The following is a 14,112-nucleotide window of genomic DNA, read 5'->3' as shown; positions in this document are numbered from 1 at the left end:
TCCATTTTTCCAAAAGTTTGATTTCTCTCTTTGAAACTTGATGTTAAAACACTTAACCTATTTAGTCATTGAAGACTACTTTATATGACCCAATTCAATTTAAAAATTCAATGTGAGATATTACAAAATCACTTCCTCCAAAACAGTTATTAGTATCCTTTCTTTTTCAATAAATCTAGGAGCTCAACTTAAAATTGATCCCAACCACTCAAAAACATTTTTGTAAAGATTAATTGAGACTAATCATGATTTAAATTGATTGGTAAGGAATGTGTATTTTAAGTACCTTTTACATTAAATAAAACTGTAATTTTAATTGAAATCTAATAGTCATTCTTCATAGCCAACAATTTCATTGAACCTATCACTTATGTAACTTTAGATAACAGATGTGAATGAACTTGGGAAAACTGTAAAGCATTTTGCAAATATAAGATATCACATTGTATGTTATGTATCACGGAGACAAGGTGAACAAGGAAACAAAACAACCTGAATCCTCAACTCAGCTACAGCACTAACAAATGCTGTTACTTTGGAGTTAACTTCTTTGAGACTCAGTTTCTAATTCTTTTAAATAAAGAAACTGTAGCAGGGCACTCCAAAAAGGTTTGGTTTTCAAACTTTTTTCTCTAAATTTCTTGGTCTGAAGAACTTTTCCTTCAAATAAAATCTTACAAAACACCCCAATATCTGAAACAGATAACATAAGAGTGCTTTGGCGGATAGAGAAGTGGGAGACCTTGATTCCACATGTGCCTGCCCCACCATGGTGGCTCCTGAGGCTACCAGAGGAGCCAGAGGGAACAGATGGCCAACAGGAACCTTCCAGAATTATTATTCTTAACTAAAATCTCAACCGAGAAAGTGGAAACACCAAAAAAGTTATCCTGAAAATCATCTGTCAGGTAAATCTATTCCATTCATACATGGTAGCTGAGGCTTGACAATATGCGAAAACTTTAACTGAATTCATTTTATAGCCCTCATGACTTTGAAAAGTATGCTAGTTATACTAGGTCTTGAGTTCAAACTCTTTTCCAAATAAGAATAGGCAAAGAACAACAAAACTATAGTATTTTTGACAAATATTTTAGGTAAAATATATGAAGTGAGTCAGAGTTAATATCAATCTTTGAAAATTCACATATAATTTGAAGATTTCAGGTAGACTGCTAATAACATCTTGTTGTCAAGTAGAAGCCTTTAAACTAATAATACAGATTTTGGAATTTAAATGTGAGTCAAACAATTGTAATTAAGACAAAAGATACTGGACAGCTACCAGTAACTCATTTAGAGTAAACAAAGAATTACAAAAGGAAACAAGTTCCTGTAGGACTGGCAAGTAAGCAAGTGTTATGTTGTCTTATACAAATTACTATGAATTTTTCAAATAGATTAATCCAGATGACAATACTGACTAAATAATATCACAACCACTGTTAAAATCTATGTTTTCTAGGAATTCAAATCTAATACAGTTCAGCTAATAGCATACAGAGTTAAACATTAAATTGAACATGACACAGAATAAAGTAGTTGGATACCTTAAGTAAGCCTTAAGAAATTTGATTGAAATACTTAGTGTTCCCTTCTTCACAAGGAATGAGCCAGGAGTACTGAAAAACTTATCTTTCTTACTGATTTTAAAGCTGAAAAGCTCAGGAGAAAACTTATTTTAAGATAAGAAGCCTGACTCTCAGAAATTCCAACTATTTTTGTATTAAAGCAGAAAGTCTGACAAGATTTGATTTTTGTGGTAACACTGAATTTTAATTTATGATGAACAATTTTACTCTATTCAACCTCAATTTTATCCTGTATTCCCTTTGTTAACCAACTGTTTAAACGCACAGAAAATTGCAAGAAGGAATATGAGATAAAAACTCCCGGGGCTTCCCTGGTGGCGCAGTGGTTGAGAATCCGCCTGCCAATGCAGGGGACATGGGTTCGAGCCCTGGTCTGGGAGGATCCCACATGCCGCAGAGCAACTAGGCCCGTGAGCCACAATTACTGAGCCTGCGCATCTGGAGCCTGTGCTCCGCAACAAGAGAGGCCACGATAGTGAGAGGCCCGCGCACCGCGATGAAGAGTGGCCCCCGCTTGCCACAACTAGAGAAAGCCCTCGCACAGAAAGGAAGACCCAACACAGCCATAAATAAATAAATAAATAAATAAGTATTTAAAAAAAAAAAAAAAAAACAACTCCCTACTAACCTGCCCCACAAAGTGTCTTCTTCCTACAGAGCTTCGACTGTAAAGCTTAATGAGAAAAATAATTTCTTTTTCATTTTGTATAAGTGGAAAAATCATAGTCTCTCCCCACTTTACTCTTCCATTGGAGGCCTTCAATAAGCGCGTCTTCTTCTTATAAATCAACTCTCCCAAGCTAAACATTGCCACCTTCACAAAAAAACCTAAAGAATAAGAAATTTTGATAAATAAAAAATTTTAAATGTCATATAAAGAAATATATCCATATATTATCATAAAAATATCAATAAGCTACTTTTAAAGATCTGATGAGCTACTGCCATAACAGAAAATATCTCTAGTAAATTTTATAATTATTATCATAATTTATAAGTAACTACTCTAACCTTAAATGAATTTAATCTTCCTCTAACCTGAATGCCCTTAAAGACTGGAATTGCAGACATAAATAACAATCAGCAGCAAAGGAGTACACATTGATAAGGATTATACAAAAGAGAGGTGCCAACTCTTTGGAGAGTTGGAGTAATTTATTTCACAAATTTATATAGGTAAAATTCTTTGCTTGAGACTCCAGAAGTTAAACATATGCCCACTAGAGGAAACCTATTCTTTAAATAAATTTGAGATGTAGAGCTTCCAGTAATGGTAGAATAGCTTTTACAGACTAATCTCTCATAGATGACAATTATAAACTTTGGGGAAAATATTAAAAACAACTGTTCAAGATGCTAAACACTGACCAAAAGCAGAAAGAAACTAGAGGAGAGTCAGCTCTTAAAAGATGAGAACTGTACTAAGTAAAATTCAGGTTTATACAGCTTTTCACCTAAGCCTGCTCCCCAGTATGACATATAGTGCTTACAACTCGAGCAAAAAGTGCAGTCTAATTTGAGAAGTGATGGTATAGAGCTGGGGCTGCCAGACAGCAAGAAAGTAAAGAGAGAGCTTCCAGAAAGGAGGAAGCCACAAAGTAAGAACTGAGGCTGACCATTATTTATAAAATGGAGATCACTGGTAATCCTGATTAGCAGTTTTGATTAAAGGAAGATACCTGTTAGTGTAATAAATTGCACTGTTTTGTCCTTGTTTCCTAGAATTAACCCTATATAGTCTTGGTAATTTAACTTATTCTTTTAATGCCAACTTGGATTTTACTTGCTTTTTATTTTATGATTTTTCCATCTATCTACATAAGTGATTGTAGTCTATAGCTATTTTTTGTGTATGCTGTCCTTTCTGTTTTGATAGCAAGAATATGCTAACCTCATAAAGTTACTTTTTCCATCTTTTTTTCATGCTGTGGAACAGCTTATATAGAATAGGAATTATATGTTCCTTGAAAGTTTGCTAGGATCTGCCAGTAAAATCATCTTGGCCTCTGCTTTTATTAGAGGCAGTTCTTTAACTACTTTTACATGGTTATTGTTCTATTGACTCCTCCTTCTTCTGGAGTGAATTTCAACAGTTTTTTTCCTTAGAAAATCATTTATTTTATATAGCTGTTCAAATGAATTGGCATAGTTATAATTGGTATTGTCTTCTGTATTTATTTTTATAAATTTATTTACTTATTTATTTATGGCTGTGTTGGGTCTTCATTGCTGTGCGTGGGCTTTCTCTAGATGTGGTGAGCGGGGGCTACTCTTCGTTGCGGTGCGTGGGCTTCTCATTGTGGTGGCTTCTCTTGTTACAGAGCATGTGCTCTAGGCACGCGGGCTTCAGTAGTTGTGGCACATGGGCTCAGTAGTTGTGGCTTGCAGGCTCTAGAGCACAGGCTCAGTAGTTGTGGCGCACGAGCTTAGCTGCTCCACGGCATGTGGGATCTTCCCGGACCAGGGCTCGAACCCGTGTCCCCTGCATTGGCAGGTGGATTCTTAACCACTGTGCCACCAGGGAAGCCCTCTTATTTATTTTTGAATATCTTCTGAGATTCAAAATTGAAATTATATCCTCTTCCTTGTCTATGTTTTCTTTATTTTTTGCTTGATCCAGCCTACTATAGGTTTGTCTATTTTAATATTCTCTTCAAAGAAAAATCTTTTGGTTTTATTGATTTTGTGTTTTTCTGTTGTCCCCATATTTATCAACTTCAACTTTACCTTTAATTTCTACTTCTACTTTCTTTTGTGTTTGCTGTTCTTTTTCTAGCTTCTTGGACTGTGCTCAATTGTATTTATTTTCAGTCTTTGTAGTTACAGTGGTCATCCATTGCTTCTACCTACCTCCTGATATTTCCTCTTCTTCTAGTAGGAAAGAGGAACACTCTTAGTCCTACTCTTAGCCCTTTAGGTAGGACTGACCTCAAACCTCCCACTCTAGCAGCAGCCATGTGAACCAGCCCTAGACAACCAAAATATCAGAATACCTGGCTGTGCTCAAAGGCACAGGCGAGAAAGTATTTCGAGGTTTGTGTCTGATATTTTCAGGTTTTTTAAAAATTAAGTTTCTAGTTAGCAGAGTATCCAAAAAAAGGGTACAGACTTAGAGAGAGGATAAATTATCTAGGCTGGTGAAATATAGCTGACAGTCTTCTGGACACTCAACCTATATTAACTAATGAGCTAAATAAAGAATAGCACCAAATGCAAGAAGGTCACAATTGGGTAAGAATCAAGAGACCAGTGGATTAAGGTAGACACAGTGGCTAGTAATTTGAAATCCAATAAAGTAATTTTAAGTTAAAAGGTAAGTATGTAAGTTAACTAACAAAAGTAACTAAGATTTTAATCTTCACTGTAAGAAATGCAGGAAAAAACTACCTTTTACAAATATTTTCTGAAGATTCCACTTTGAACCACTTTGACATACTTACTCAAAGTCAGGGGTGTTGATGAGCTTGGAAGGTATTGAGCCTCAAGAATTTGTAACTGAATTCTGCTATTTACCGCTTGAAAACAAGTCCCCAGTTCAAGTTCTGCATGGCAAACCTGCATATTAAAAGAGTGTCATTTGCTAATCAAGAATAAAGTTTTGGGATATTTCAAAAATTCAAAAATAAAGAGCAAAGGTTAGAAATTTTGAAAGCACTGCTTTTTACTGACACACAAAGCTAAGTGTTATAAGAGAAGGTTAAGATAAATGTCATGGATTCTGTCAATATGAGGTACTTACTGACTTTCATAAATTCTGATAATATAAGTTACACATACATACTGATCCTTCAAAATCAGGGAGACCAAAAGACAATTCAAATTAAAAAAAAAAAAAATTAGGCCTTCCCTGGTGGCGCAGTGGTTAAGAAAGAATCCACCTGTCAATGCAGGGGACACAGGTTTGAGCCCTGGTCCAGGAAGACCCTACATGCCGCGGAGCAACTAAGCCCGTGCACCACAACTGAGCCTGCGCTCTAGAGCCCGCGAGCCACAACTACTGAGCCTGCGCTCTAGAGCCCCCATGCCAAACTACTGAAACCCGCGCGCCTAGAGCACACGCTGTGCAGCAAGAGAAGCCACTGCAATGAGAAGCCCACGCACCACAACAAAGAGTAGCCCCCGCTCACCGCAACTAGAGAAAGCCCACGTGCAGCAACGAAGACCCAACGCAGCCAAAATAAATAAATTTATAAAAAAAAAATTAAATTCCTAAACAGTTTTACTAGAGAAAATGTCAGTGAAATAAACATCAAAAGAGCATATTTTCGAAAGACTTAAATGTAGTCATTTGAATTATTTTTTCAGAATGCATGAAATATGATAAAAATGTTATATATGAAACGCATCATTATTTCTTCATTTGTAGAAATCAGAGGTAGTGTTACCAAAATCAGAAGACAAAGGATTACTACAATGAACAGATTTGTGGATTAAGAGCTGAATTACTATGCTAAATGAAAGCAAGCCAAAGATGAAAGTTGGCAAGAAGGAAGCTAGCGAAAGTGATGAGGCAGTAAATAAAAAGGAAAAGGTCAAAGAAAACCTGAGGCAAACAATATAATGAAGGAGATTTAACAAGGGGGAAAAGCTAAAATGTGCTCTTCAGTATTGCTAAGAACAGAAGAAAGTAATTTGTCTTACACAAGCCAACCTATTTACATGGATTCCAGCGTCCTTGGAGTGAAAAATAAAAGAGAGAAACATAAAGTCGGCCAAATACAAAAACATTACTGTTCACATGATGAAAAGAGTAAGTATGGGATTAAAGAAAGAACATAATGTTAACAGATCTCACTAGGGCGCAGCACAGACTGACACAAAAGTCTTTGCTAGTACTGATTCCAACAAAGCCATAAAACAGCTGACTGATACTTCATCAAGAGGTTTATATGTGATAATCACGCAGTATTCCCCAGTAATTGACACATGGATCATAAAAAAGAACCTTTTTATGTACATGCCATTGACTGAATCTTGGATATTTTCTTAATACAATATTCTGTAATGGTCAAAATGGCCAAAATTGGTCATGCCATAAGAAATCAAAAGATACAAAGTGAAACACTTAAAAGTATAAAATCAACCGTTGAGGTTACACTCCCTCTTGAAAAATCTAAAATGATGATAAAAATTGTCTATTTTAGCAAAATGCTCAATTCTAATAAATAAGTGAATGTACTGCTTTTGCTTTTAATCAGAATAAGGATGGATTAATAAATCTTTTTACATGAACTGATTTGGTATCCATATATAACACCTTTGCTGATTAAAAAAACAAACGTTGCAGTCCTTGGCATTTTAAAACATACATTTAAAAAATACAGTTATTTATTGATTACAAAACACAAAGGAAACCACGGATAACATTTTTTCATTAATTACTTTCATTATGGTTTTGTACCCATGATATAATAACACTTATGAAAACATCTAAAGGTGGCAAAACTTCTCTTAGTGTTATACACTTGTAGAGTTCACTCTCATAAAACAGAGCAGCATTTGGCAGTGGATTTACCATTTCTTACTTGCCAAGGTTATTTCATAAATTCAATTTATATTCCAAGATATTAATTCGGATCATGAAAAACTATTCAAAGTGGTTTTCAATCTCATAATAACCAAAAAATTAAAATTCTAATCAATTAGTAGGTATACATGCAGAGCATTTTTAATGAGCACAAAACTGTAGAAGATAAAAGATACGACCTCCGTTCCTGAATAATGTACCATTTTTTAAAGAAAAGAGAACTTTTTGAGCTTCCTGGATGAAATGTTAAGCATAATTAAAGAAATCCCTTAACTGGTGATTTTTGAGAATATCTTCTTAGGGGGACAATACATAGCTGATAAAAGATATTTTCACATACTGAGGTATGGGGAAGTTATTCTGGCTTATACATGAGTTAACTTGAATTTTATGCTAACTAAAACAGCCTGTTTGTGGCCTATCAAGCATACATTGTACATCTGCTTTAATTATTAAAGAAAAGGGCACACTGACCAGAAGTAAAGAATGTCCATGTTAAAAATAAAGATTAAATGCCTCCCTTCCTGGGATGCCACTGCTGGTACTCCTTCAATGATAAGACTCCCTTCCCAGGTGCCAAGGCCATACTGACTTGCTGTGCACATAAGTATGTATGTATCCCTGACTTGTTTGATGTTCTTTGTTCTGACAAGATATAAAACTGCTGAAAACCATGCTTCTCCAGAGCAGTTCCTCAGAGTTATCCGAGAGGCTGTTTTCTGGGCTACAGTCCTCAGTTTGGCTCAAATAAAACTCTTTTCTATTCCTATCATAGACTGTTTATTGATAATTTTCTTCGACACGGTAAAGAGAGCTGGCTGTGGAATCAGAATACCTCAGTTCAAATCCTGATTCCCCAACAACAGGCTATATGAACTCAGGCAAGTGCTTCAAGGTCTTGGTCTCCATAATAGGGATGACAAGAGCAGCAAGCTCGTAAGTTTGGTGTGAGCATTAAATCACTTAGGACCAAGTCAGTCATATGCTAAGTTTCTTCAAATATCAGCTATTTCTTCAGGGAAACCTTATGTCTTCCACATTATTCAACACAGAAATTTGAGTTGTCAGCTAGTTGTTAAGGTCAAAAACTCTGTACTCAGGAAATTATTAGCTCTATATGAAAATTCTGCTGTTCATGATAAAACAGTTGTCAGTGTGAAGGATGGGTATGTAAGTCTGGCTCTTTCAATGTCACAATCAGAATATCAATTTTCCTCCTCAACACAGGAAACAAAGCATATTATTCTTGCTTTTAGCCAATAATAAGAAACATTCACACTCAGTAATATAAATTCACTGGTCCAATATAGCCTGAAAGCCCTTCTTTCAAGCCATCAATCTTTGTATCCCTAGTATGTGGCATACAACAGATAGACAAATGTTTATAAAACATCTGATATGCAAAATATAATTTTGTAGAAACTGTGCCATAATCATTCATTCAGATTCTCCAAGGCAGATTAAGATTACAATGTCTCAATTCCCCAGAAAATACATTTGCTGAGTTATCTTCTACTATACTCTACTAATTGTTAAAGATTTAATCTATTAAAAAAACCCAGAAAACCCATGAGGCAGATTACTGCCCTAGAAAATCTCAAGGCTATTGGAGGAGTCAGATATGCAATCATAATAAAATGCTGTGTTATAATAATATTAAAAAAAAAGATTTAATCTATGAATTATCCATTTAAATAGTAATATGTGCCTTTTGTAAAATATGGTTACAGATTACTGTCTACTAAGCTAGTAGTAGATGTAAATGATAAACAAAGATGTAAGTGATAAACTCCTGTCACAGTTAGAAAACAAATTTGCTACACTTTAACAGAAAATAACAATCTAATTTAGCATGCTTTCATTCATCATTTATTCTTTCATATCAACCTACATACAAATATTCAATGCCAGGAATATGACGAGCCCTTACTATGGGCACAGTAAAATATGAAGAAAAAAGATGGAAGCTCAAGCCTTTTTTTTTTAAAACAAGTAACTTAAATAATTCTAAGTTATAATAAATGCTATAAAGAAAACACATTTGGTATGGAGACAGAAAATAATAGACAAGAAATAACAAGATTTTTCAATTCTTCTTGATTAATCTTTTGTTCTTTACTTTTTAATCCCTAATTTCCCCTCAATTCAGTGGTTCTCAAGCCAGGCTACACATTAGAATCACCTGAGTAGCTTCTGAAAATTACAGATGCCTCTGGCTCACTCCTCCCCAAATTCTGATTTAATGGTTTAAGTGTGGGCTTCTTTTTAAAGCTCCCCAGGTGATTCTAATGTGTAGCCAGGTTAAGAACCACTTCAAGCACCTTAAATATTTTTGAAAGTAGGTAAAATATAAATCCTATGTAAATTTAAAATCACATATAAGTTCAACCTTATAAAGCGTTATGACTGATTTCTCTCTATATATTATCCTGACACAGAAACTACATAATTAAATCATTAGGAATTTCTAAACAACTTAAACAGTGTTCAGCTGGTTAGTTGAAAGAAGCAACTACTGGGTCTCAAAAATCAATCAGCACTATAGATAATGAAGTTCTTTACAAAAAGACACCAGCTGTAAGATCCTCCATTCTACCCAATTTATGGACATGGTGCTTACTCATGATTAAAACTTTCCTAATCTATTTCAAGGCAATCTCTCATTGAGTTTGGAGTTTATTGATTCTGTCTTGCTTTTCCTAAGTTATCAGCTACTAAAAAAAAACCTAAAAAATTTAAAAATTATTTAAAATTATTCACACTTAGGGTTATTACATTGAAGTATGAAACATTAACTAAACATGTACTAGGAGAAAGTAACCCTAATGTTATTTTCCAACAGAGAAAGAAAAGGGGCTCTGTTAACATTTTATCAACTTTTTAAAAATTTATTAAATAATGATATAATTACAACTTTTTTACATTACATTTATGTTACTATTGCTTCTTGAGAGCCTTCCTGATCCTTTAATATATTCTAGTTTTCAAATTATACTCCAACAAACAAAAATTCATCCACTAAATAATTCTAAAAGTGTGAAATACTTTACATATTATATCACTTACAGAAATTTTTGAAGGTGGTGATATATCCAAAGAGTAATCCATTTCCTGTGTGCTAAGAGTTCTGAGTGATAGTGAGCATTCTCCAATAGTTTTCTTCCTAGGAGTTTGCGTTTGAATCTTAAATACAAGTCTTACAGTTTGTAGACTGTGCAGTTTAATAGCAAATACAAACGTTTCCATAAATTCAATAGTCTAAAATAAAAATCAAGAAAATATAAAATATGTTAATAGAATGACTGAAAAAAGGGTCATATACCAATACAAAATAAACAAAAATAACATTTATAACCTAGGAAAGGCAAATTTAATGTTTTTACAATAACAAAAAATATTTTTTAATGAAAATGAAAATGAGAATGGCCATGACTTGCTTTTCCAAAATTTATTCTGGATACTGCCCTTCTTAATTTCACAAATCCTTTTAATTACTTAGTCATGAATTTAGTTAATATCAACACCAAGTTCACCAGAATACAGCTTTTTCCCTTTTCAAAATTAGGTTGCTCTTCATCTTTGGTTCTGGAGTATCATTCCTGCTATTCACCACACTTCTTCAACAGTTAATGAGAGTACTTCAAGAATCTCATGCAAGCTCTCACAGTATGCAAAATCTTATTTGTTCACATTAATAAGAGACTTGAATTATTTCTTTAAAGGAGCTATTCTTTGTCTAATGTTCTTCCCATCTAATTTGGGGTTTATTTTATCTTTTAGTGATGTTTGTTCCACTCTTTCCTATCTGAAAATCGATATCCTTGATAGAGAAGACAAAGGGAAATGTAAGTTCCAAGTTCTACCTTCTCTCATAATCTTCCACTCCAGGCAGCAAGTCAGTGTTTTCCATGCCCAGACTATTTTCAAATGTTCTTTTTATTACTTTTAACATTTTTAAAACCTTGGCTTACTGTGACCTAACATCTTCTTGACACTAGACTGTTTTTTGCTTATAAACTTCCTAACATCAATATTTTAGATACTGTGCCCAAATGTTCACTTTTACGATAATCACTTATGTCTGTGTAGTCAGAATTGTGTTTCTCAGATCCTCCCTACCACCTGAGCTTTCTTTTCCTTTCAATCTCAAGCCATAGATCACATCAATAATACAGTATGCATAAAATGTTTAATTTTTAAACTCAGATGCAGTGAGCTTACAAATGAAGTAAGTGTGCTGGTTTACATTTTACCATAAAAGGGGACTCCTAAACAACTTGATAAATAATAAATTTTAAAAGATTCCATGCAAGTTTTAATATGAGAACATTTTCCCCTAACTTTTCCTAAGTTAGCTTAGTTTTATTTGAAAATCAAAAAGTGAAAGTGTTTAATTCAGTAAGTATTCATCTGTGAGTATCAGGATTAAAACCAGAGTTAAGATTTATTTCCATCTCGACTTTCTACAATGCATATTTTTATAAAGTGAGATCCTAATATTTACACATAAATTTTGATTACTGCTTTTTCACTTATTAAGAACATTTTTCCATGTCCTTAAAAACTCTTCCTAAACATTATTTTTCATGGCTGCCTAGTATTCTATCACATGGTGTTATGGTTTGAATTGTGTCTCCCCCCAAAAAAGATGTGTTGAAGTCCTAACCCCCGCTAACTCAGAATGTGGCCTTATTTGGAAATAGGGTCATTGAAGATGTAATTTGTGAAATTAAGATAAGGTTATACTGGAGTAAGCAGACCTCTAATCCAATATAACTGGCGTCCTTGTAAGAAGATAGCCATGTGAAGACACAGAGACACATGGAGATGAAAGACACGTGGCCATGTGAAAATGAAAGCCAATGATTAGAGTGAAGCCAAGGAATGACAGGGATTGCTGGCCATCACCAGAAGCTAGGAGAGAGGCATAGAAGAGATGGAACAGATTCTCCTTCAGAGAAGGAACCAACATGGCTGACACCTTGATTTCAGACTTCCTCTGAAACTTTGAGAGAGAAATATTTGTTGTTCTAAGCTACCCAGTTTGTGTTACTTTGTTAACAGCACCCACAGGAAACAAATACACAAATACATGATATACCAAGAGTTTTCTCAACCATTCCCCTATGGGAAACATTTAGATAGTTTCCAACTTTTCCTCTATGAACAAAACTGCCAAGAATACTTTATATATATTTTGTTTGCATCTTAGATTATTGCCATGAAGTAGATTCCAAGTAGAAACACTATGTTAAAAAGTATAAATATTTTAAGGTTTTTTTCTTTTTAAAAAAAATCATTTATTGAAGTATAGTTGATTCACAATGTTGTATTAGTTTCTGATGTACAGCAAAGTGATTCAGTTATACATATATATATTCTTTTTCATATTCTTTTCCATTATGGTTTATTACAGGATATTGAATATAGTTCCCTGTGCTATACAACAGTAGGAACTTGTTGTTTATCTATTTTATATATAGTGTTTGTATCTGCTAATCCCAAACTCCTAATTTATCCCTCCCACAACCCCTTTCCCTTTTGGTAACCATAAGTTTGTTTTCTGTCTGTGAGTCCATTTCTGTTTTGTAAATAATTTCATTTGTATCATATTTTAGATTCCACATATAAGTGATATCATATGATATTTGTCTTTCTCCTTCTGACTTACTTCACTTAGTGTAATCTTATTTTAAAGTTTTAATGTATATTGCCAAAATAATTTCCAGAAAGTGTTATGGTCTAGAGTGCTTGAAAAATTTTCCTAATTTTAATAAGCAAAAAAAGAAAGAAAAGAGAAAGCAATATGTAATTTAAATTTGTATATCTATGAATACTAGTGAGAGTAAATTTTTTTCATGTTTATTAGTCATTTGAATTACCTTATTTTTAAATGATATGCTCTTGTAGAAGTTTCATTTGTATGGAAAAACACTAACCATCCAACCCATATCAGAAGACAAAAATGAAGATATATTTAAAGTGAAATCTAGAATCTATAAAACAAATTCAGGATCATAAGTCTTCCAGTTACGATCATTGAAAGTATTTAAAAGAAATTAATTGTAATCATGCAATTATTTCTCAAAGCAAAAGTGGAGTGGGGGGAGAGAGGATGAAAATATAGACACATATATTTATATAAGAAAAGTAAATACAAGAAAAGTAAATAGTTTCATTAGATATTACTCATCTTCTATATATTTTAGTGATTAAGATGTTCTTTTTATATACAATGGAATATTACTCAGCCATAAAAAGAAACGAAATTGAGTTATTGGTAGTGAGGGGGATGGACCTAGAGTCTGTCATACAGAGTGAAGTAAGTCAGAAAGAGAAAAACAAATACCTTATGCTAACACATATATATGGAATCTGAGAAAAAAAAAATGGTCATGAAGAACCTAGGGGCAAGACGGGAATAAAGACACAGACCTACTAGAGAATGGACTTGAGGATATGGGGAGGGGGAAGGGTAAGCTGTGACAAAGTGAGAGAGTGGCATGGACGTATATACACTACCAAATGTAAAATAGATAGCTAGTGGGAAGCAGCCACATAGCACAGGGAGATCAGCTCGGTGCTTTGTGACCACTTAGAGGGGTGGGATAGGGAGGGTGGGAGGGAGGGAGACGCAAGAGGGAAGAGATATGGGAACATATGTATATGTATAACTGATTCACTTTGTTATAAAGCAGAAACTAACACACTACTGTAAAGCAAATATACTCCAATAAAGATGTTAAAAAAATAAATAAATAAAAAATAGGGGCTTCCTTGGTGGCGCAGTGGTTGAGAATCTGCCTGCCAATGCAGGGGACACGGGTTCGAGCCCTGGTCTGGGAAGATCCCACATGCCGCAGAGCAGCTAGGCCCGTGAGCCACAGTTACTGAGCCTGCGCGTCTGCAGCCTGTGCTCCGCAACAAGAGAGGCCGCGACGGTGAGAGGCCCACGTACCGCGATGAGGAGTGGCCCCCTCTTGCCGCAACTGG

General features: G+C 34.4%; 1 protein-coding gene across 4 annotated transcripts in view; it reads right to left on the bottom strand.

Annotated features, from left to right (window-relative positions):
* Positions 1-14,112, bottom strand: part of TC2N (tandem C2 domains, nuclear) — a 46,894-nt gene that overhangs the window by 3,101 nt on the left and 29,681 nt on the right. For all 4 annotated transcript variants that reach the window (XM_007180863.2, XM_057544315.1, XM_057544317.1 and 1 more), the window contains 3 exons: positions 10,186-10,377; positions 5,033-5,147; positions 2,221-2,420 (listed from right to left, as the gene is read on the bottom strand). In XM_007180863.2, the coding sequence (XP_007180925.2) occupies positions 2,221-2,420; positions 5,033-5,147; positions 10,186-10,377 (507 nt within the window). The remainder of the gene's footprint in view (positions 1-2,220; positions 2,421-5,032; positions 5,148-10,185; positions 10,378-14,112) is intronic.

Source organism: Balaenoptera acutorostrata, chromosome 3 (assembly GCF_949987535.1).
Source record: "Balaenoptera acutorostrata chromosome 3, mBalAcu1.1, whole genome shotgun sequence".
Classification (NCBI taxonomy): domain Eukaryota; kingdom Metazoa; phylum Chordata; class Mammalia; order Artiodactyla; family Balaenopteridae; genus Balaenoptera; species Balaenoptera acutorostrata.
The sequence above is the reverse complement of the archived record's forward strand: the minus strand, read 5'-3'. Positions and strand labels throughout refer to the sequence as shown.